This window comes from Mus caroli, unplaced genomic scaffold (genome assembly GCF_978045245.1).
Source record: "Mus caroli unplaced genomic scaffold, Mus_caroli_1 scaffold_15, whole genome shotgun sequence".
NCBI classification, from domain to species: domain Eukaryota; kingdom Metazoa; phylum Chordata; class Mammalia; order Rodentia; family Muridae; genus Mus; species Mus caroli.
In genome coordinates, this window is record NW_028227270.1 from 18415571 (window position 1) to 18440425 (window position 24855).

Consider the following 24855-nt stretch of genomic DNA (forward strand, 5'->3'; position numbering starts at 1 on the left):
AAATAAAAGTTGAAATCAAAGTGCTTCCTAATGGCAGGTCAGAACGACTCCATCACCTGATATTATAAGACAGAATCTTGACTCTGGTCCTGGCTGGCCTTGAACTTACGATCTTCCTGTGTCAGCCTCCCGAATGCTGGGATCATATTTGTGAACCACTATTGTCAGTGCTGAGTATGGAGAGTATTAATTTCCTTTCCTTTCCAAGGACTGGTTTGCTTGCTTTCCTTTTGTTTCTGCTTTAAAAGGCTTTATTCACTTTGATTGTGGAGGAGATATTGTTGTGAGGGAGAAAAACCACTAAGTCTTGGGGTTAGAAAAGGTTTGTGTTTCTCCTGTTTTTAAAAATACCATTGTGTCTAGCTGAATATGGTAGATAAAAAGTGCAAGGAAATTAGATGATGTTTCAATAAAAGCTAGTACAGTAAAATGCAGAGATACAGCAGGGAGTTACCATCAACTCTGGCAGCTAATCTTTCTTTTTAGAATAATTTTTATTCTTATCAAACTATAATATATATATATATATATATATATATATATATATAGAGAGAGAGAGAGAGAGAGAGAGAGAGAGAATTTTAAAAATTAAATACTGGGACTAGCTTTATGAAAAACTGGATCCCTACATTGCCCATCCCAACCCTCCAGTCCTACCCCCCCCCTTGATCTCTTGAATAACAGCCTCCACGTTTCTCAGTAGTGTATTTAAGTTCCTCTAGTATCAGTGAGTTACATGCTTTGTGTCTTAGTTAGGGTTTTACTGCTGTGAACAGACACCATGATCAAGGCAACTCTTATAAAGGACAACTTTTAATTGAGGCTGGCTTACAGGTTCAGAAGTTCAGTCCATTATCATCAAGGTGGGAGCAGAGCAGCATCCAGGCAGGCATGGTATAGCTAGAGCTGAGAGTTCTGCATCTTCATCTGAAAGCTGCTAGCAGAATACAGACTTCTGGGCAGCTAGAATGAGGGTCTTAAAGCCCCTGCCCACAGTGACACACCTATTCCAACAAGGCCACACCTTCAAATAGTGCCACTCCCTGGGCCAAGCATATTCTAACCATGACACTTTGCATACTGACTTCATTTAGGATACAGGAAGACTCGTTCTTCTGCTCCCTCATCCCTCATCACTTTCTTTTCTCTTCTACAGTTTTCCCATCTAAAGACAGCACTGAGTGTGGTTTTTTGTTAAATCAGTTTTCAGTATTTATATTATTCCAGGTATGCGCAAGTTAGCTTCTCATTGCTATAGTGACAAATTACTTTAAACTTGGTGCCTTAAAATAGCACAACGTTATCATCTTGCAGTGCTAGGGACCAGAACTCTGAACTGAGCCTTACTGGGTAGAGCCAAGGGCGATTTTCCTTCTATAAACAGTCCCTTCCCTTTAGAAGCTTCTAGAGTTCTTTAGCCTTGACTGTATCACCTGACTATCTGCTTCTACCATGTCTCCAACTCTGGCTTCTCCCTCTTCTGCATGATGAGGACTCTGGGTTTTATGTCCAATGCATGCCATAATACAAAATCACCCTCTTGCCTCAGCATCCTGAATCTGAAGAACAAAGTCCCAATTGCAATGTAAGTTGATGATTCACAGACTGGTGTAATAACATCTGTAGAAGGCCGGTATGCTATACATAATGTGTTCTGTATGGCCCCCCTCTAATCCCATTTCCATTCTTTTGAATGACTGTGTTTTTCATGGAACTGATCATTTGGCTGCTGTTCCTCTGCCTGGATTTTAGATAGCTATAGTGAATCCTTCTCACACTCTCCAACAGAGCTATGATGCCTTCATTCCTGCTTTCTATACTATAAATGGCGTCAGTAACCTCTCATTGTGTCTTGCATTGAAGCTGCTCCTAGGCCCTCAGCTTCTGACCCAACTGACAGGGGCAGCCTCCTTTGGGGATTTCCTTTGGGTAGCAATTGCCAGCATCCTGGGGATTCCCTCTGCCTTTCTCTGTCTTTCGCCTCTTCCTTGCTCTCACGAATTTTCCCTGAATGGTTTCTGTCATTGTTCAGTGCATCCTCCAGTAGTTAATAGTAAATGTGATACCCTACATTCCTTATTACTTCGTTAGAAGGTTTATAGATGGCAGGGATAAGCTTTGTCTTACTGGCTGCAGGGCCCCATGAGAAAGGACTGGATGCTCTGTCCTGAGTTTTCTAGGCTTCTATATAGAGTGCAGGGATGATTTTCTCAAAAGTCTTACACACAGAAAACATTTAAACGGTGTCTTTCTTAGCTTATGTAACAAAATACCATGATCAAAACACACACACAACTTTTCATATAATCACTCAATAATCTAATAACAGAATTTAATACCAACTTTATATTAGAATTCTCTGCTCTTATTGAAGATGTTTTTACAGATGCAATGTCAGAATTTTTTCTTTTAAAATTTATTATTATTGTTGTTGCTGCTGCTGCTGTTGTTGTTTGGGTTTTTTTCTGAAAGAATATTTCTCTGTGTAGCCCTGGCTGTCCTGGAACTCTCTGTGTGAACCAGACTATCTTCAAAGACACTTATCTTCCAGCCTCTGCCTTCTGAGTGTGGGGTTGAAGGCATGTGCTACTATTGCCTGGCTTCTTTTAAAAACTATTTAACTGGGGATAGTAGCACAGGTTTTTTTTTTTTTTTTTTATAGCAGCACTTGAAAGATAAAGGCAGAAGCAGATGAATCTCTGTGAGTTCAAGGCCAGTCTGGACTACATAGTGATTTCCAGGACAGCCAGTACTAATGAGTTTGTCTCCAACAATGTCCCCTGCCCAAAATAAAATGAAATAAAATAAAATAAAATAATAAAATAAATCTAAAATAAGATTAAAATATGCAGTATCCTTTAGAGAGAACACACATACTCAGCCACATGTTAGTTGCCCAGTGAGGGTATAGAGAGTTTATAAAGGACCAGTTTGAAGAGTTAACACCAGCTATTAAAGGAACCCCTCCCATAAAACCAGTTTCTGATCCCTGGTCAGGAAGAATTCCAAACATTAAGGTTCCCTGTACACTTCTTCCTGCTTCTTCAACTGACAACAATCTTTGAGACCTGTAACCACACACTATTTATCTTTGCAACCTCCATAAAACCCTTGACTGTCCCTCATGTAGGCAGGCTTCTTGATATTCATCTACCAAGCCAGTCTTGGTGCAGCATCAGAACCCCTGTAGATACGCTGTGTCATTTTTTTCCCAATATTTGTGAATTGATAGCTTATACCTGCCAGTGACCTTTAGAGATGATTGAGTGTCCTAGTCTCTGAGCTAAAGACACCATCTAGCCCCTGTCTCTGTGTCATCCAAGATGCAGGTAAGCCACTGCTATCATAACCATCTTGTATATGCCCTTATTAAGTTTCCCAATAGATGGGCCTTTTGATCTCATTCATTGTTGCATCTCTTGCATCTGGAACAGACCCAGCTGAACAGAAATTTACTAAATGAATGAGGATACTAGCTATTAAGAGTTCATGTCAATACCTTTATCAAATACTTACTGTGTTATGTGGATGTTAAAGGGAAAGGACCGGTCATATATGCCATCTTCGAAAGTTTACTTCAACTGTGCTCTCCTTGGAGGAACCTACAGATAGTTAAACATTCGTCAAGAGTGATGGTCCCAGAGACAATGAAATTAATAGAGGAGAAAGTGGGGAAAAGTCTTGAAGATATGGGCACAGGGGAAAAATTCCTAAACAGAACAGCAATGGCTTGTGCTGTAAGATCAAGAATTGACAAATGGGACCTCATAAAATTGCAAAGCTTCTGCAAGGCAAAAGATACTGTCAATAAAACAAAAAGGCCACCAACAGGTTGGGAAAGGATTTTTACCAATCCTAAATCTGATAGGGGACTAAAATCCAATATATACAAAGAGCTCAAGAAGCTGGATTCCAGAAATTCAAATAACCCCATTAAAAATGGGGTTCAGAGCTAAACAAAGAATTCTCAACTGAGGAATACTGAATGGCTGAGAAGCACCTGAAAAAATGTTCAACATCTTTAATCATCAGGGAAATGCAAATCAAAACAACCTTGAGATTCCACCTCACACCAGTCAGAATGGCTAAGATCAAAAATTCAGGTGACAGCAGATGCTGGCGAGGATGTGGAGAAAGAGGAACACTCCTCCACTGTTGATGGGATTGCAAGCTTGTAAACCCACTCTGGATGTCAGTCTGGAGGTCCTTCAGAAAATTGGATATAATACTATTGAAAGATCCAGCAATACCTCGTGTGGGCATATATCCAGAAGAAGTTCCAACTGGTAATAAGAACACATGCTCCACTATGTTCATAGCAGCCTTATTTATAATAGCCAGAAGCTGGAAAGGACCCAGATGTCCTTCAACAGAATAATGAATACAGAAAATGTGGTACATTTACACAATGGAGTACTACTCAGCTATTAAAAACAATGGATTTGTGAAATTCTTGGACAAATGGATGTATCTGGAGGATATCATCCTTAGTGAGGTAACCCAATCACAAAAGAAGTCACTAGATATGCACTCACTGATAAGTGGATAGTAGCCCAGAAACGTAGAACGCCCAAGATACAATTTGCAAAACACAAGAAAATCAAGAAGAGGGAAGACCAATGGGTGGATACTTCATTCCTCCTTAGAATAGGGAACAAAATACCCATGAAAGGAGTTACAGAGACAAAGTTTGGAGCTAAGACAAAAGGATGGACTATCCAGAGAATACCCCCACCCCAGGATCCATCCCATAATCAGTCACCAAACCCAGACACTATTGTATATGCCAGCAAGATTTTTGCTGAAGGGAACCTGTTATAGCTGTCTTGTATGAGGCTATGCCAGTGCCTGTCAAATACAGAAGTAGATGCTCACAGTCATCTATAAGATGGAACACAGGGCCTCCAATGGAGAAGCTAGAGAAAGCACCCAAGGAGCTGAAGGGGTCTGCAACCTTATAGGTGGAACAACAATATGAACTAACCAGTACCCCCAAAGCTTGTATCTCTAGCTGCATATGTAGCAGAAGATGGCCTAGTTAGCCATCACTGGGAAGAGAGGCCCCTTGGTATTGCAAACTTTATATGCCCCAGTACAGGGGAATGCCAGGGCCAAGAAGCGGGAGTGGGTGGGTAGGGGAGCAGGACGGAGGGAGGGTATAGGAAACTTTGGGGATAGCATTTGAAATGCATATAAAGAAAATATCTAATAAAAAAAAAAAGAAAATTGTTGTTTCACCTCTCTCTGCCGCCTATGGCTTTTGATGGTCATGTCACTGATTTTTCAAGTTGCTTATATCCTGCAGGCAAGGTGTTTCTTCTCAGGGGGCATCCAATACTTCTTCTTTGAGCTTTGGTGTTCTAAGATGACTATGACATGTCTTAGTGTCTACTTGTCTGACTTCTCTGCTGAAGCATCCTTCTACTTCTCCAATAAGTGTGTTCACATCTCTTGCAAGTCTAGATTCTTTCAGACTTTCTTTCTTTGAAGTTGCCAACCTTACTGTCCTCTTCCTTCCAGTAACTCTTCCAGTGTAAAATTTAAACCTCTTATATAGTCACACTTGAGATTAGACTCCCTGAAGCTTCATCGAATCATTTGTTGTATCTATCCTAAAAATAACCTTCAATTCTACACTGTTTTACATTATTTTTTCTCATAGAACTTCCTTTTTTTTTTTTTTTTTTTTTCGAGACAGGGTTTCTCTGTGTAGCCCCGGCTGTCCTGGAACTCACTTTGTAGAACAGGCTGGCCTCGAACTCAGAAATCCACCTGCCTCTGCCTCCCGAGTGCTGGGATCAAAGGCGTGCGCCACCACGCCCGGCTCATAGAACTTCTTGACACATCTGTATACATGGTCATCTTTTCTATGGATAAGGACATCTTTAGCTCTTCCCATGGATTCTACAAATAGTTTTCCTTCTTGAAAACTCAGTTTATCTGCTAGAACCTTTATTAGCATGTTGAGTAAGAAGGGGGGAAATAGAATTAATTGACTTACCTGTTTTCTGTAATTGTGCTTCTTTTATTAGAGATGATAAAACCAAAAATGTTCACAGTGTATATACAAGTTCAAAAATACAAATCAATACGTCCTGAAACTTGTAAAAAAAAAAAAAAGAGTGATGGTCCCTCTCACTCATGGCTTGCATCTTATATGTTCCTTATAGCATTCTGAGCCTCAAGATTTGGGAGATCTGTCTCATAAATTTCACCAGAGACACCAAACTACTTAGATTTGACTTCTCTTTGGCCATGTGCCTCGGATGTGCGTATTTGGAATCACATATGGGTTAGCTTCCTCCGCTTTGCCCTCTGAGCAGCTGTGGAACCTATTTTACTGGATATTGAGACCTTTTCCTTGGCAGAGTTTTCTATCTGGGTTGCTGTTTGGGAAATGGCATTGGATTCCTTAGTAATTAGGTTTCTGTGACTCAGAAATACTTCTGGGGCTCTGGCTATAAAAAGCCACTCCCCTTGAAAACAGGACTAAAGTCTCCATACACCTTCAGGTTAGTTAGATTGCTGTGAATCAGAAATGTGAAATGAGATGTAAAACAATAAGAGGGTCGCCCTCCTCTTCACCTATGCAGAGTGCTGTGAAACAGAATCACAATGCTGAAAACAGGTCATCGATGCCAAGTGTCTGGGAGATGCCCCCTCCTCTTCACCTATGCAGAGTGGTGTGAAACAGAGTCACAATGCTGAAAACAGGTCATCGATGCCAAGTGTCTGGGAGATGCCCCTTGTCTCTACTTTATAGGGGTTTCCAGAACAACAAAGGCGTTTGGGGGCTGAGTAGTTCTTTACTGTAGAGAATGGTGTCATCTCTGTTTTGTAGGATGCTTAGCAGCATCCTGACCACCTACTAGATGCCGGTAACAGAAGTCTTCCTCCGTATCCAGAAACATAAAACCAAAACTGTCCCCTGGCATTGCAAAACCTTATTGAGAGCTATTATTCAGGAGATAATATAAAAAGACCTCAGTATTAGCCACGGCACTGGCTTTGTTAAAATGAATAATGTCAGGGCTAGAGAGATGGCTCAGTGGTTAAGAGCACTGGTTCTTCTCCCAGAAGACCAGTGTTCAATTCCCAGCACCCACATAGCAGGTCTCAGCTCTCTGCAACTCCAGTACCAGAGGACCTTCCACCCTCACACAGACATACATGCAGGCAAAATAGCAGTACACATGAAATATAAATAAATAATATTTTTTTAAAAAAAAATGCATGTCACTGGACATCATTTATATAACAAGAGAAGGACCCTGTCTTATACTTTCTGAAGCCCTCCAAAGCAAAGTCAACCAATGTCCTCTGTACTTATCCCACCAAAATCATGTCACAATTCTCTAGGATGAGCCTCTTTAATCTACAACTTCTGCAACACACAAAGCCATTCCTTCATATTTTTTTTAAGTGTTTCTTTGTTGTAACTTGTTCTGGGAAATACAAGGGTAGCTGCCCTTGGTCCTGGAGAAACTAGAGCCATATCACACATCATGCCTGTGTTCCAGGAGCCTCCAGTCATGGAGGAAGACAATCAAATATAGAAGAGATTAAATGGTTATAGGTGCTGAAGAGAAAAGTTTGTTAAGATGAGGAGAAAGACTCACCAGGCATGGGAGCAGTGTGTATCCAAATGGGACAGCCAGGCAGGGTATGAAGAAAATTCAGAGTCCAGTTAGCATGGAACATGTTTGTCCTCCTGTGGTGAGGAAATTATCTTCCAATGAGGAAGGATTTGTTTTGTTTGTCATTTTAAAGATTTCAGTCCAAAGCATAGTCACCTAGCTCTGATATTCTGTAACGGTGGTGAGACCCTCATCACACCGGAGCAAGTCCAATAATCTCGAGGAAGCAAAGAAAGAGAGAAAGCCCGAGGGATCCTTGTTCTCGTCAAGAGTGTAGAGCCTATGCCCCAACTTCTTTCTGCTAGGCTTGACCTCAAAGGTTCCACCCTACCCCAAGTAGTACTACAGGCTGAGGTCTGACAGGCTATTGGGTATCTTTAAGATACAAACCATAACAGAAGTACAAGGGGAATGAAGTAGATGGATGAGACATTAGTGTCATAGAGTGAAAGGTTTTGGGAGGATAGGGTCAGTGTGGAGCTTTACATATCAGATATTCTGTGAGTTTTTATCTACTCCCCCACTGAGGCTTAAAATATAGGAGTAAACCACAACTGACTTTATAGCCTCTCTCTTTTCCTTTTATTTGGGACCACACCTTCATTACGTTATTTTATCTGTGACTATTTTCATGTACATCTCTGAAAGATAAGGATTTAAGGGTAATTATGAGATATTATACTGACAACTAATTGTCTTTCCCCAGATAATGGGTATTTGTTTTTGTATCAGATGGTGATTGTTAATTGTCAGCCTGATAGAATCTCAAGGCACTTAGGAGATGAGCTTCTGGGTGTACCTGTTCTGATTGTGTTTATTAGGTAGAAAGGCCTGCCCACTGTGGGCGGTATCATTCCCTGGCTACAATCCTGGATGGTATAAGTAGACAGAGGAAGCTGAATAAGAATGTGCATTGACAGGCCTCTGCTTTTGATTGTAGGTGTGCTATAGCTCTTGTCAAGCTCTTGACACCTGAACTTCTCTGCCATGATGGACCATATCCTTGATGTGTGCATCCACATAAGCCCTTTCTGCCTTTAGAAGTTGCTTTTGTCAGTGTATTCTATCACAGAAACAAAAAGGGAGCTAAAATATGTATACATATTTATGCAGATGTTACATATATATTTATTATGTGTATATAAGTTCTATATCATTATTTTTGAAATGTCTGATTCATTATCTATAGTTTCTTTGATTTCAGAACCCACAAAGTTCATGGGTCTGGTGGTTTGAATAGGTCCATAGGGAGTGGCACTATTAGGTGTGCCTTGTTGGAAGAGGTACATCACTGAGATAGTGGTTTCAGAAGCTTAAGCAAGGCCTGGTGGCTCATTGTCTCTCCCTGCTGCCTAATGATCAGGATATAGACCTCTTAGCTTCTTCTCAAGCACCATTTCTGCCTGTATGCTGCCATGCTTCCCACCCTGATGATAATAGACTTAACCTATGACCTGTAAGAGAGTCCCAATTAAACATTTTCCTTTGTAATACATGCCATGGCCATGGTGCCTTCACAGCAATGAATCTCTAAGCCAATGGATTAGTTAGTTGCTATGTACCTTAAGCCTTTTTAGTCTAATAGGTTCAACTTTCCATTTCTTTCCCCCTTACTAAAAATAAGTGTATAAATAATTATATAAAATATTTGTTTAGAACATATTACTTTAGAAAAGCTCTCATTTGTGTTGGCTTTTGCTGGTCTTGCCCCTGATTCTATTTAACATGTAGTTTCTCTGCATCCCACACATGGATCTTCTGATATAGAAGATTGGCTTTCTCCAGGGCTCCGTGGCATTTTTCAGTTAAGACTGAGGAGTCTCATTGTTGCCTCAGGAGACACATAATGTCCAGTGCAAGTCTGTCTGTGGTGTCAGCAGTCAGCAGGACTCACAGCCTACATCCACTGATTCGTGGGCACGTGGAGAAGAGTATTGTTCTGAGCCTTTGGAATGCTGTATAAAAGAGTCACTTCTCTATCTGTGAGGTATAGCACATAGGAAAAGCAAAGTGTTTGATCCTTCCACATTTTCAAGTTGCTGAAAGGTCATTCTCTAGCATCCCCTAACGTGGCCCTGGCAGCCTTCCTTCCCTCCTACTCTCCTTCCTCCTTTCTTAAGCTCCTGACTTCAGACAGTTGTTTTGTTGTTCTTACTGCTACTTGACTATCTCATCTGGACCCAAGTGTGCCTGGTGTCTGAGTCTTACTGTGAATGAGAAGGAAGCTAGTGGAGGCTTTGTTCAGAATGGTTACCTGTGGAAGCCTTCAGAAAGGAAGACCACTTTGGATTTCCTATGGTCTCTACAACCAGGAGGATACCTAGGAAGAATGGTGGAGACATCAGTAGGAAATTGATTCAGCTAAGAATCCTTGTACCTTTGGATCTGGGTGGTTTCAGAAGAAAGAATGGAGAGGGACCACACATCTGACATTGGACGAAGGGTTATTTGGGATCTGAGAGTCATGATGGTGAGTCTAGTTTTGAATATATTAAATTAGAAGTATTGAATGGACATGCTAGTAAAAACAGTTCCTAGCCTATTGCTTGAGAAGAAACACTTGAGAAGAACTGTGTATAAAAGTTTATTGGATTGGATTAAAGTATATTTCCTAAAATGAGAATCTCCCATAAAAACTAAAGAATTTCAGAGTTTAACTATTTTTGCTATAGGTAGCTGATTAAAAAAAAAATTTAATCATAACACTGATAATTTTAAATCACCACTTCTAAGTAAAATTGATCTCTTTGTGATCACTAAGCCTTCATCATTTCTTCTTCTTTTATTTTACTCAATTAAAAAGACTTTATATACCCTTCCATTGCACTTCCTGTAGAGACAAGGGTGATCTAAAGGCTTCACTTCCAGTAGGATTTATTGCTTCTAAAAGGTGAGAGGGTTGGCTACTGACCCTGACGGAGAAGTTGGTGACTAGTTAAAAATACAACAATTTTCATAGAGAAAATTTGCAAATAAAGGATTGAGCTCAGTTGTGGGACAGTACATGAATATTCATCTGGGCTCAGCTCAGAAGACTTACCAACAGTTGCTCATACCGAGAAGGTAACACTAGGAGAAAACAAATGGAAGCCAGATAGAGTCAGATGCATTGGGGGAAATCAGCCTCTGCTTTTCTCCTTGGCCCTCTGTATGGGGCCCAGTCTGAACCACAGTGCCATGGCAAGAATGAAGATGCTGCATCTAACCTAGGCAAGGCCACTGTGTACCTTAGCTGCTGCTCTGGCATAAAGATGGACTATGACTTCACAGTCCCAGGCTGTAGCTGTGCGAACATATCATGCCACCTGCGGTGGTGTGTGCGAGTGTGTGTGTGCACGCCCAGCCTTGTAGTACTTGAAAAATTAGAATTCTTGATGAAAGAAAACTTAAGATTTTTTTCTTTCCCTGTTTCATTTCAACCAACCAGTGGTTGCCAAACTTTAAAACATTTTCAAATGCATCAGAGGAAGTGACTCAGATATGTTCTTCATATACGACAATAGCCCTGCAGTTAGTTCCAAGTTTTGAATACTGGGGGTGGGGGGGGGGGGGGAAACAACAACAACAAAAAAACCATGTTCCTTGAATAAATACAGGATGAAACTTTCTGGCTTGTGAAATATATACCGTCTCTAACCCATGTTAGATTTTACCATGTTAGGTTTACCATTGTAAAGTATGGTCTACTGAGGTGTTCTTAAAAAACAGCTTTTCAAAACTAAGGATACATTCTCCTGTCTCTCGAATTCCTAGTTGGTACTTTCCCACCACAACCAGGGTTGCACCCGTCCACATAAGTCTCTGCTTTAGAACAGAGTTCAACTTCCCCCAAATTGGCACAGTTAGTTTATTCCTCTTTCTGCTGATGGCCATATATAGAAAAAAATCTAATTATTTCCACCAGGCACCGTCCCTCATCGCTTGTGGACTATGAGTGATGCTGTTAACTCTGAGGAGAGGAGAAACAGAGCTTGCCTAGGGTAGCAAGTTCAGTGCCTAGGTGTCAAGGGGCGGCTGTATGGGGAGGGGGTAGTTGACATATTGCTTAGAGGAACTCTTTTATGTATGATACTGTCGCTTTATATTTTTCCGCCAGTCTACACTGTGAAAGGGACTCTTTATTTCACTGAAGTAAAAAGTGGGTCTGTGAGTGTAGCGACTTTCTTTAAAAAAAAAAAAAATCAGAAACCAATTACTTGATATGCAGAGCTGCGAGCCTCGCTCCTTTAACGAAATCAGTGCAGTGCGCACCACAGTTAACCTGAGGAAAGCCGCTGACAGCTCTTGATTCTGCTGGAGGTGGAAGGACCCAAACTTACAGGATCCCCCCTCCCCCTTGAGAGGTTGTTAGTCCAGTCCTTTAGAGAGGTTCCTTTTGGCGCTCTGTCATCACCGGGACGCTGGCAGAGAGTGTGTGTGTGTGTCATGGTTACAATAGAGCACGGTAACATATACCAACCATGAAAACCCAGCGGGAAAGACTACAGATTCCGGGGCTGACCTTGGAGTAAGTATTGTCTGTCTTTAATATTTTAATGCTTTCTGCATGACACTGGCTTTCTCATTCCGGGGGACCAATAGCTATTTAGCATTTGTTTGTACTGACAGCCTCAGAGCACTGCAGTGTGAGGTGGAGGACCATGCTTTAAATGCATGGCATTTGGTTCCAGCTGATGTGCAAAGCCAGACCAAGCGGCTTTTTTTTTTTTCCTTGCACTGCAGTCAGAGGGAAGGAAGGCGCCGCTGCATATTTAAAGTTGCCTCTGCCTCAGTTCTGGAAACATCTTAACAGCTCATTGTGAAAGAATGCATCAGTAGGCCACGGTATAGCTATGTCTTTCTCCTCTCTTGCTGTTTGTTTGTGCTCATAACGCCTGTTTCTGAAGAAAGGCCCCTGTCTGCCTTGAATAACAGGAGCATCAGGATGGCTGGGCATGCAGGAGAAGGGTTATTTGTGACGATCATTAGATGGGACCCACGTTTCTTCAGTGCAGCAGAATATTAATGAACTGAAGAACATTTGGAATTCTCCCTGCAGTCTCCAGCCATGGCATGCGATGTGTTTACCTAGTTGAGGTCTGGGTTTGCTTAGCTGGTTTTTTTTTTCCTGCTTTTCTTCTTCATTTTTTTTTTCAAACCCATTAATGCATCTCACTGCCTTCTGATTTGATGCAGCTACGTGAAAATGTCCACATCAAATTTGTGGCGCAGAAGTTAGACATCTGTGATGCAGGAAGTGTCAGCAAATTTTTATTTTAAATCTGTTAGTGGAAGATGCAGAAGCTGTGAGTGAGTCTGCGCTGACACACTTTAAAGAATAAACAGTAAAATATGAGTCTGGTAGGAAAATATAAATACCTGAGTCATTTACAGCACAGAGAGGGGATTATGTTTTTTGGTGAACTCTTTCTATCCCCTATAATATCATACTGGACTCTCTTCAAGAAGAGAGCTCTTAGGTGTCCATAATTAAGTATTCATTCCCTTTGAGTTTGTAGAGGCAAGAGAAATTATCTCCTAAATTAATACGTCAATGAATATACAACATCCTGGTGACTACCTTTTAAACCAGTCCTCCCTTTAAAGTCTCTGCTTATTTTATTCAAATAAAATGCTGGCTTATAAAAAGTTGGAGTACTCTCAGGTCCTTCTTGCCAGGTATAGTGTTTTCCATAATGGGCATAGGACTAGCATTTACCCATTGCCCTAGTTACTTTCCCACCTGACCCCCACAGTAGCATTAAGCTTCATCATTTTCTTGGAATATCTTAGTGAGAGCTGTGCGTTCTTCTACCTTCCCAGTCATCCCTGCCCACAGCTTTAGGTGTAGAATCCGCAGCACTACCCTTCTACAGGAGTTGGACCCCTGGTTTTGAGCCATGGAACCCTGCTCCCTCTGAATTTCCTATTTCGTATTAAGCATGTTCCTTGCTCCATCTTTAAAATCTTGTCCATAACACAAGGAGACAATTTAAAGTAACTTAAAAATATAAAATTGATATATCCTGTTTTAGACTTGAAAGGCTAGGAGGTTGTCACAATTTTTATGAAGTTGCTCATGACACAGGATATAGGAATCAGTACCTACATCTCTGGATTTTGATTGGGTATCAGATAGCCCCTCTTTGGTCTGGCCTCTGTGTGGTCAATGTTAGCATGTTAGCGTGCATCTAGACTGCTGCTTTCACCTAGGGAACAGAGATAGTAAAATACAGGATTATACTTACATGCCCTGGAAGTTTTCTCAACACCATTTACTTTCATTATTTTATTTACATTTGGATGTAAAGTTATAATATACATGGCTAGCTTTGCATCCATTCATGAGAAAACTCACCTTTGAGTAAATTCAGTTTCTAGGCACTGTAGAGAAGCAGTAGAAATGTTAGAATGAAGTTTTAACCCTGACACTATATAAAGGCATATAAAAAGGTATATAATATAATTATTTGGAGACCACATGACAAGGTCTCAATTCACTAACCTAATAGGCTAGAATAGTTTAGGAATGCTATCTCCTGAGACATTCTAATTGCCTTTTAGGTGAGTTTGTTCCCTAGGCACTCTAGCTTTGGAATTCTGCAGGAGCATTCTTTACGCTCTGTAAATTTAGTCCAATATCTGCCAGTTACACAGGGGCAGGTTCTGATCCCTACTTCTTACATGTAAGCTCTAGATGTGAGATATCAAATAAACAAAAATTCTAGAAATAAACAAATTGTCATCTTACACGGAAATTTGTGACAACTTTCTGTTCCCTATAAAGTCATTGTTTTGATAAATTTCACAGCTGCCTCATAACACTTCACCTCACACATCATACATGCTTCTGTCTGGAGACAGCATGGCGTGAGGGCCCATGCATGGCTATTTTAGGACAGGAAAGTACAGATAAGACTTCGATGGGCATAGAGAAAATGCGTGATGTATCTGTGAGCATTCCTGAGAGGTTTCCAATGAGCTGCTAAGTTCAAGTACAGTACATTTAAAAACAGCAAGCTTCTGAAGTGCTCTGATGGCAGAAGGAATCTAAATCCTTAATTTGCCAAGAACTGGAACCAACCTGGAGAATGGTTTTAGAAGCTATTGAGCTTCATTGGAACCCCTTAGTAAATAGGTGGAAATATATTGAGCAATGTCATACTTCAGTTTGTGACACATGCAGCCAACTCTCAATTATACACACAATGGGAAACAAAGATAATATTAGACGTTTTCAAATAATAGTGAACTTTAAGGTTATATGGCCTACTGTTTCCAATTCTCTGTGCCACCTAATGATGCTGTGCAGCTGGCTTGAAACCTCTCCTATATAGAGAGCTTCATTCCTAGACCCTTCGCTCTCAGGTAAGAGCACATGAGATAATGTAGAACCATGATCCAGTAGAGAGGCAGTCAGTGTGTTCTTTAAGAAACACATGGTTCTCAGGAGACAGCTATATCAGGAATCTGATATAGAATACAGAATACAGAAGTGGATGCTCACAGTCATCCATTGGATGGAGCACAGGGTCCCCAGTGAAGGAGCTAGAGAAAGTACCCAAGGAGCTGAAGGGGTTTGAAGCCCCATAGGAGGAACAACAATATGAACTAACTAGTTACCCCCAGAGCACCCTGGGACTAAACCACCAATCAAAGAAAATACATGGTGGGACTCATGTCTCTAGCTGCATATGTAGCAGAGGATGGCCTAGTCTGTCATCAATGGAAGTAGAGGCCCTTGGTCTTGTGAAGGTACTATGCCCCAGTATAGGGGAATGCCAGGGCCAGGAAGCAGGAGTGGGTGGGTTGGAGAACAGGGGGAGGGAGAAGAGGATAGGGGACTTTCAGAGAGGAAACTAGAAAAGGGGATAACCTTTGAAATGTAAATAAAGGAAATATCTAATAATAATAAAAAAGAAATACATGGTTCTAAGACAGGAGTCAGAATTGCTCACTTCCACCTAAGAGTTAGTAGCAGAATAACTTATTCTCAGTTTGTTCTTTGTCATGTAAAAATAATTGGGAATTGACAAGGGTCAATGCTGTTTCTTTTTTCTTTTGGTAAGATTTATTGATAAAATTGTTGATGTAATATTAATGCTAGGAAGATGGTCCAGAGGGCAAAGTGGTTTTTGTTGTTGTTGTTGTTGGTTTTTTGTTTGTTTGGTTGGTTGGTTTTTTGTATAAGAACGAGGACCTAAATTATGGTCCCAGAACTTTAGTCTTTGGTAGGAGTCGAGCCTGGAGATGCATGCCTATAACCCCAGAACTAGAAGGCTGAAAACAAGAGAAACCCAACCCAGGGGCCAAAGTGGCAAGCCCCAGGTTTGGTGCGAGACACCAGATCAGAGAAATACAGGGAGAGCAATGGAGGGCTATGTCCTAAAGAGAACCTCTAGCTTACACACGGGCAAGCATACCTGCACACACATATATGCATGCCTATCACACACAAGAAGGAAAGAATAACAAGAAGGAAACATAGTGGGTGTTTTTACCTCTCTACCAGTGGATAGGCATGGGGCCAAAATCCCAAAGGAGAAGTGGATCTTTCTGACTGCCTTGTGATGAATACTTGAGAGTTGGCTACTAAAATGTTTAGTGGTTTGGATGAATTTGAGAAGCAAGTAGTACAATGGCCCAGTGATTGCTGAATTGGGGGAAAAAAAGAAAAGGAAAGAAAAATTGCTCTGAAATAAAAACTAGTCTATAGACACCTTTAGGAATTTTTCGACGTTTTTTAAAATTACAAATATATTCACGATGAACCCTGTTACCATTGCCCTTAAGGCTTAGGGAAAATGAAACAAAACAAAAAACAAGCAAACAACAACAAGAACAAAAATCCTGGGTCATTGCTAAAAGAAGATCTGCTTCTCTGAGTTTTTAAGAACACATCTGTCTTACGTGAACATGTGAATGTCTGCTGTTGTAAAACGTCAGGATTTTAACCTGACTGTTTATCTACATTGTCTGATGACCACTTCCCTCTACTTCTGCTCTAGACTCATCCGTGATTCTCAATGTAGAAAAGCTTATAGTCAATGTATATTCCATAGAAAATAACATTAGATTGTCTTTGACGCACAGAAAAAAAAAATCGCTATGGCGATATCAGACCAGTTGCTTTGTGACAAAGAAAAGGCTCAAATAAAAATGGCAGCCGTGGTTTTTAAATGCAATTTTCCGCAGGAAGTTGCCGCCTTATTCTGTACTCTAGAGCCGAAAGGGGCAAGTGATTAGATGATGACCTGACGCTGCTGGTAATCAGGTCCTGGTGATTGGGCCCGAGGGGAGCACGTCCCTCCAGTGAGCTGTGCTATTTGTACTGCAATCATTTCTCCCACTCGGAATGATGTTATTTTAACTTTCAGTCTCACTCCAAGGAGCCTGAGTCCCACCCCATCCAGCCCGGGCAGCCCCTGTAGTCCTCTCTTGACCTTTCACTTCTGGAGGTAAGCGCATCCCAGGGCCTGTCAGGACTGCTTTATCTTTGAGTCCTTGGGGCCCACCCATGTCACACATGGGAACCTCCTGTCGAATTGGTGCTGTCCTGGGCATTGGTAGGTTATGCTCCCTGGGTTGCTCCTTCCATTGCAATGCATCTTCGGGAACATCACTTGGTCTTGGGTTATAGCTTGCCTGACTCCCATATGAAAACTTCTCCCAAGATTTTCGCGTGAAGCAACTTGGACGAGGAGTCAGGGCAAAGAGTGGGGCACGAATGTAATCAAAATATATTGGATGAAATTCTCAAAGAATTCTTTTTTTTTTTAAAGAAAAGAAATGATTTTGGATTAATTTTGTTTTCAAGTTTTGGTCCTTCTCTTAAGACAATATAATTTATTACGATTCCCAGGAAAATTTCCTAATTTATGTTATAATATCACACTATGTGTGTCCCTATAAACTATTTGAGACACTCAAATTTATGGGATAAAGTATTTATTAAAAGGATTTGTATTCTTTAAAAATCTTGTTTTTCTAACTCTGACTTAAATACCCCTAACCCATAGGCCGATTTCCATTCTTCTTGTTCATTAAACACAAAACAAAACAAAACTGTGTCTGTGTTCTCTTTGTCACGGTGACAAAAGTGCCGGACAACTTAGAAAGAGGCAAGGTGTATTTTGGCTCCTGGTTTCAAGCCATTACCGTGGAATCTGAGGGAAAGAATTAATTAACTATGGAAGTGAATTAATGACTCTGAACTTCGTTTCATTTCCTGCCAACAGGACTATACTCATTCCTAGGAAAGAGAGACAGAGAATAGCTTTGTGTAATGCCTTCTGTGGCAACCCTGGCATGAGGTAGAAGGTGATGGTGGGAAGCAAGCTGAACACGCCCTGACAGTAAGGAAGCAGAGGGGAATGAGGAAGCTGGGACCTCAGTGTGCCTTCTGCTGTCATAAACTAGGCCCCACCTCCTAGTTCGCAACATCTTATAGTAACATCAGCAGTTAACTAAGATCAGCACTTACACGTTGGGGGACATTTTGACAGCCTGTTGTAAAGATTGCATGGTAGAAAATAATAATATTACTGTATTATGCTCTATATATTCTAATGGAATTTTTAGATTTTGGTATCACAATGTCTCCATGTGTCTAACAGAATATTACCCAGAGAACTCAACATACTTGTTCTTTTTAATCTTAAGGAAGAAAGTAGAGTCAATCTTTTAATTGAAGTTGACTTTCAGTTGGAAAGAGCAACATATTAATCACAGTAATTGAAGCTCTATTTTCTTTAAGCAAGTGAACACAATTTTGTCATTCCTAGCTCGTGCCTTGAAATTCCTAACTTAAAAATCTTTGGATGGTATTTTCATAGTTTTACACATTTGTTTCTGTCATATTTCTAAAATAAGATTGAATGAAAATGTGTGGGGGAAATTGACTAGAGAGATGAATTAATGACTTTGAACTTTGGGTCTAGTGCGCTAGTAGGATTATATTTATTATTATAAAAAGCAAAGCATCATCTAGATCCTAAAACATAGGAAAATCTTCTTATTTATCTGGAGAATTCCACTGCTCTTGTAAGCTCTCCAGGTATGGTGATCTACGCATGAGATATGGAAGTTTCTTCTGGGTACTCAGACCTCTCTGTGTCTTTCCTAAACCAGTATGGTACTCAAAATGCAAGTAGTCGAAATGCTGTGGTAGTAGAGGAAGGTAATGTCCGAGAGTGTGGGGGAGAAAAATTTTATGGAATGAGTGTGTGTATTTTAGCTGAACCACGAGACATCCTGAAGGTTTGGCATCAACTGTGCCAAACAAAGCAAAACAGAAAAGAGCAACTCTAGGAAGTAGGAACGTATTTCAGTGTCTGTGCTGGGCTGAAGGGACAGGTCAGCAGATAAAGATGCTTGTTGTCAAGCCTGAATACCTCAATTTGATCCCCAGGACTCAAAGGATAGAAAGAGAGAATTGGCTCTTGTAAGTTGTCCTTTGACCTCTGTGTGTGTTATGGTTTGTCCTCTCTCTCTCCTCCCTCTCCCTCTCCCTCTCCCTCTCCCTCTCCCTCTCCCTCTCCCTCTCCCTCTCCCTCTCCCTCTCCCTCTCCCTCTCCCTCTCCCTCTCCCTCTCCCTCTCCCTCTCCCTCTCCTTCTCCCTCTCCCTCTCTCTCTCACATACACACACACACACACCTTTCTCCCCACCTCCTCCCATACACCCTCACATATACACATCTTTCCACCTCCTAATACACATGCGCACATACACACATATTCTCTTTGTCTCTCTCTCTCTGTGTCTGTCTGTCTGTCTCTCTCTCAAATAAATATAACAATCTTTTGAAAGTCATGGGCTGATTGTCTAGTAGGAGGGTGGAATGGGAGAGAAATAGAGTTGTTGGAGAGAGATTGTTAAGGATTAGAACTTGACTCGAGCAGTGAAGGTATAACTCAGTTGGTAGCATGCTTGCCCAGCAGCATGGTACATGAAACCTAGATCTGATCCCCATTACCACATAAAACTGTGTGGCCTATAATTCCTGCACTCTGGTAGCAGAGACAGGAGGATCAGAAATTCAGAGTTGTTCTCAGCTCCATAGCAATCTCAAGGCCAGCCTGGGAGATATGAGACCATCTCAAAAAACTTAATTTAATTTGGGGCCTCGTTATGCAGAACCTTGACTACTAAACTAAAACTTCTCACTCACCTCCACCCACCACTGTCAGCCACAGGGGAGGATTGCTTCTGACTACAGAGAAAGATGCTAACACAGAGAGAGATTTAATAGCTTCAACTCAAGCTGATGTCTCACACCTTTCCCCTGTCAGTGACTTCAGACATCCGCACTGCTGTGAAATCATTTAGATAGAATTTTAATTACCTGGTTTAGGTAGACCTTGTGACCTTCATTTAGATGCTTTTATTTCCCATGTGCCTTGCTCAACACTTGGAATGCAGTAAACAACTGGAGAAAGGTTTGTTAAAGAGTAAATGAATGCATGAGAAGCAGAGAAGTATTAACTAGCTAACCAATCAGCCACCCTAGCAGAACAGCTTAAATACAAAGAACTGTGTTCACCGCCAACCAGCCTAGGACTTTGGAAAGGATCTGCTCCATCCAGGGACCAGTGGTGTCTGCAACACATACACCTTCAAGGATGTCTTGATGGATTGGAAAGTTCATAGAGAATGGAGCACAGTGGAGGCTGTTGCACATTCCCTTACTAAAAAACTGTGGTGTTCTGGTCACACCTAATGAAATAGAGCTTACTTGGATTCAGGAAAAGGACCAAACAGGAGTTAGCAGTCTTTGTCACAGATGTTGATGGAAGAGAGGTGTATATTATAGGTATTCAGTAGTGAATGCTCATTGATGGATGGAAACTGAGGTTTCTAGGATGGATGGATGGACCGGAACCCAAGAGAGAACAATTAGGGAGGCAGGACCACATGCTAGTGATGACTCTGCCCTAGAATGCATAAAGATTGTTCTAGAGAGGGTTATGTGATTGGCAGCTTGTTTATAAGTGTCTCTGATAGTTTGTTCCAAAATGGTGGTCTAATATTATAAATTGTAGGGATTTGTGTTTATGCCTTTTGGGGGAAAGTGCATTTATTGTACCTTGGCACCGATGGCATTCTTCTCTCTTGGCTGCCAGGGGTCAGATTTCTCCCCTGTGCCTTTCCTGTGTGTAGATGGGAAGGTGTAGGGAAGAGTGACAGTCATGCCCTTTGGAGGTGCTGACACAGACTTTCTAAATATGGTGGTGGAAGGTTCTGCTCCTTTCATGGTAAAGCCCTGGGAGGCAGGCTGTGCTGACGGCTGAGTCAGCTCTCCTTCTCCAGCAGGTCCCTGTGGGCTTCTCCAGGTCAGCCTTCTGGGGTACTGGCCAGAAAGGAGAGCCACAAGCTCCAAGTCAGCTCTCCTGACGAGGAAGCTTTCTGTCTGGGAGATGAGACCCAGAAGTGCTGTACCCAATGTGCCAGCAAAGTGACTTCACTCCTTGTGAGAGGAAGATTTCCTTAGGAAGCTTTCTGGGAATGGACCCGCTCTCCAGACAGCCAGTCTCAGGGAGGCTAAGATGCCCACCTAGCTGGAAAGAAGCAGAGTACGGCCCTGCACTAACAGAACATAGGATTGTGTATACCAAGAGGTCCTTTCTTTCTTCAAATTTTAAAGTTTTTGTTTATTTGGTTTTTTTTTTTTTTTTTTTTGGTCCTCCAGCCCTGCTGGGGGAAAAGGTAATAGCAACGCATACCTTAGTTCCTAAACGAAATATGTACTTAATTCTGAACACCAGTTTCTCAGCTACCAGTGTGACAGATAGCACCTTGAGGACCTTGAGTGTCTTCCCTCTCCACTTCTGAGACAGCTATTGCAATTCAGCATTCCCCATGATCCCAGCACTTAAAATACTCTATTTCTTCTCCATGCTTCCCCCAAGTCCTTCCTCTCACCCAAAAATGAAATTGCACACGCTGAAGGGTGGTGTCCATTGTGCTGTAAACTCCACCAGGAGAACACACCTTGTCTGCTCGCTCACACACACAGCCATCCTCCTCCGTCGTTCTGATATATACAGGAGAGGCTCCCGAAACGGGGATCAGCTGAGTGAGTGCCTGGGAGTATTGCCGAGGACTTGAGTCTGGTCTGATTTTTATATTTATATATTTTATGACATAGCATGTTCTGTACTAGGTGTGAGACCACTGAGAGTGGTCTCGACTGCTTGACATAGAGAGCTGGGATTGTGATCCTTCGGCAAATTGTTAAGTCCCAGCTTCCCACAACATAAACCCTGACCAGGGAACAGCAGCCATCAACATATTGAGGACTTGATTGATGAAGACTATGCTAGAGACTGTGCCTGACTAATGGGAGGGGCATGAAATCAAGGCCTGCTGCACTGAAGAAGAGCGTTAGAGTAGACACTCGGGAGAGAGAGACTGATTTGCCTAACCTTTTACCTTTCCAGTACCCAGGACAGTACCTAGGATGTCCTGACAGTCTGAATCTTACAATGGCTCCACTTAAGGGGATACTGACTTTTCCATGGGGCACAATTGGATATGTTCAATAGAAGCCAGGCATCAAGTTTTGAATGTTGTATTGTTCCAAGAATGTCTTTTTCCAAGCTAGTTGTGTGTGATCTTGTCTTTTTGTGCTGAGCTTTTTGGCCAGCACTGAGCTTTTTGGCCGGCAGCTCTGAGCTGTAGTTCCTAGCCAACCCTGTGATCAAGAAGGGGCAAAGCCAAACATGTCGTTACTAGACCCTGATGATAAATGGTTCTGGACATTAAAATATGGTTTTATTGGGACAGAGCCTCATTGTAAGTTGAGGGACACCAGTACTAAATACTAAGTAAAGTCCTTGTTGCTGAATGGGTTTTGAAAAAGTGGAGGTGGGCCAGTAGGTAAAAGTATTTGTCATCCAAGTGTGGGAATCTGAATTTGGTTGCTCAAAACCCACAGACCAGTTCTTATTGGCCATGTTGTTCACAAGTCTATAATCCCAACATCTTTATAAGGGTATGGGAAAAACAGCCAGATCATATGGTGAGAGAAGCAGAGAAGCAACATAGAGACCCTGTCTCAAACAAAGTGGAAGGCAAGGACTGACACCTGAGGTTGTCCCCTGTCCTCTCCGAATGCACCATAGCACAAGTACACCCATATTCAAGTGCACACGCGCGTGCGTGCACACAATGCACACACACGTGTGTACACACATAATTGCACACATATAGATTTAAAAAGAGAGAGAGAGCTATGTTTGGATGGATCTGGAGCTATGTGTAAGGAACTTCAGTGAGTCTGTGTTTGCCCTGGCAGTGTTTTGTCTCTGAGTAGGTTGCTGCTGCCCTTGGCCTGTGGGCTCCTTTTCTCCAGCCCATTGCATTACTTCATTTCATTCATTCACATTAGCTGACTGGTCCTGGAGGCATCTGAGATTTTTGACTGGAAAGACTAGGAAAGTTCCTGAGTCTTGGCCAGTGTCTCTAAGCCTGCAAGCGCTGTGACCTTGAGGCCATTGTGAACTACCTGGACCCTGAATGTATAGCCTCCATCTACAAATCGCCAACTTCAGTGGGAACCTAGGAACAGACGCTTCTCAGCATTGAGTGTGCCCTGTGCCAGCAAGAACACCACGCGTATTGGTTCTGGGAGTGGTGAGCAACAAAGGCAGACAGTGCCCTAGCAGGGAGGGCGTAAGAACAGTGTCAGCCAACGCAGTCCGTTGGAGAGCCGGAATATTTGTCTTGCTGCTGGAAATGTTGCTGGGCATCCACGGCTTCCCTTCACCTCACTTGTTGCCATGGTGAGAGGCAGACACAGTGTTTACCAAGCGTGCGGCAATGTGTTCTAATTCCGTGTCTCCTTCTCACCGGAAACATCACTGTGTCCCCTTCTCACTAGAATGTCACCCGACTGCAGAACCACTGCGTCCTTTTAGTTCCATTTGCTGTTTGGATAAATGCAGCCACTCCTCTTTGTATCCCTCCCCCTCCCCTTTTGCTTTGGAGAGAACACTGCAAAAAAAGAAAGAAAAAATCTGAACAAGCTCACAGCAGATGGTAGTTTCTCTGTACTCTATGATACAAGTTCCTGTGCTTTTGTGAATGCGATGGTTTAATGAATTGCTTTATATGTTCCCGAGATTTATTTCTGAATTATTCTGTAGTACTAAATCAATGTAAGGTGGTCACTCTGTGGAGGATGGATGGCTCTGCCACACAGAGATGATCCTAGTGGTAACACACTGTGCTGACCTTGTGAGCATGGCTGAGGCAGAGATGGGAAGGTTGGCAGCCTCAGATGTCACGGAAGAGGTGGCAGGGGCAGTGTGGACAAGCCTGTTAGCCCTTCTGCTGACCCACCCTTCCCACGTTTCTGTAAGTGTGGCCACTGGGAAGACTGCTGTTGTAAGACTGCAAAGGAGGACCAGGCTGTTTTCTCTGGTTCCCTGGGAGGGATGATGCAGGGTAGAAGATTTCACATGTCATGTCAATGGGTAAGGATACATAAGACAACCCTGGTTTCCTTTTGTTTGACTGGAAGATTGTAGTGCTCTTGAGACAAGTTCTTGCTATAGAGTCCAGGCTGTCCTTGACCTTGAAGTCTTACGTTTCAGGGTCCTAAGTGATGGAATTACAGATGTGTGCCTCTACACCTAGCTTAACTATATATGTATATATGCACATATTTATATATTATGTATTAATGGACATCATAACCTCATAAGCTTATCTGCTATGCAGTCACTCAATCTAATTAGGGGGCAAAGTCTTAGGAGGCCAGATAGCAAGCAAGGCTTTTGAGGAGAGTGGAGGCTGGGGAATATGTCAGTCCTTGCAGAGCCTGTGTATACATGCATCATTGTAGGGATGGTCCTGACCCTGGGAACAAATGATCTGGTCAATTTGTCCCCACAATTACATTTTCCCTTCACATTTGCACACTCACTTTTCCGTTCACTCTACTGACGACAGGGGTTCAACTCCCAGATCAGTAATCTAGGTGTTTGTATGCAAAGTGGCTTAATTTCTGGCAATCGTAGAGAGAGCTCACCCTGTGCCTGGTGCTACTCTTGATGTTTCACACATATAGACATGGTGTCTGTGGGGATGGGAACTGAATTTGTTGATTGTTGAGGCACTGGAGGCCTAGGGAGAATTTGTTTGTGGGGGCAGCATTTTCCTCTTTGCCCTGGTCCAAATCACGTTTGACTTTGCAGTGGTCTGATTACCGCGGTCCTCATGCACTTTGACACCCTC

General features: G+C 42.1%; 1 protein-coding gene and 1 long non-coding RNA gene across 10 annotated transcripts in view; one reads left to right on the forward strand and one right to left on the reverse strand.

Moving 5' to 3' along the window:
* The window catches only part of Mast4 (microtubule associated serine/threonine kinase family member 4), a 593693-nt gene that overhangs the window by 359923 nt on the left and 208915 nt on the right, over positions 1-24855 (forward strand). The window contains exons 1-2 of one of the 9 annotated variants that reach the window (XM_085830877.1): positions 11851-12144; positions 16994-17074. The exons of 7 other annotated variants lie outside the window; for them this stretch is intronic. In XM_085830877.1, the coding sequence (XP_085687003.1) occupies positions 12098-12144; positions 16994-17074 (128 nt within the window). In that variant the 5' untranslated portion in view covers positions 11851-12097. Of the gene's footprint in view, positions 1-11850; positions 12145-16993; positions 17075-24855 lie in introns of those variants that run through there. One more of the 9 variants, XM_085830879.1, reaches the window with a different exon arrangement.
* Positions 3523-10721, reverse strand: LOC110307796 (uncharacterized). Its single transcript, XR_002379466.2, has 4 exons — positions 10678-10721; positions 9892-9957; positions 7620-7711; positions 3523-3602 (listed from the first exon to the last, which is right to left on the reverse strand). It is a non-coding gene; the product is annotated as an uncharacterized LOC110307796 (long non-coding RNA).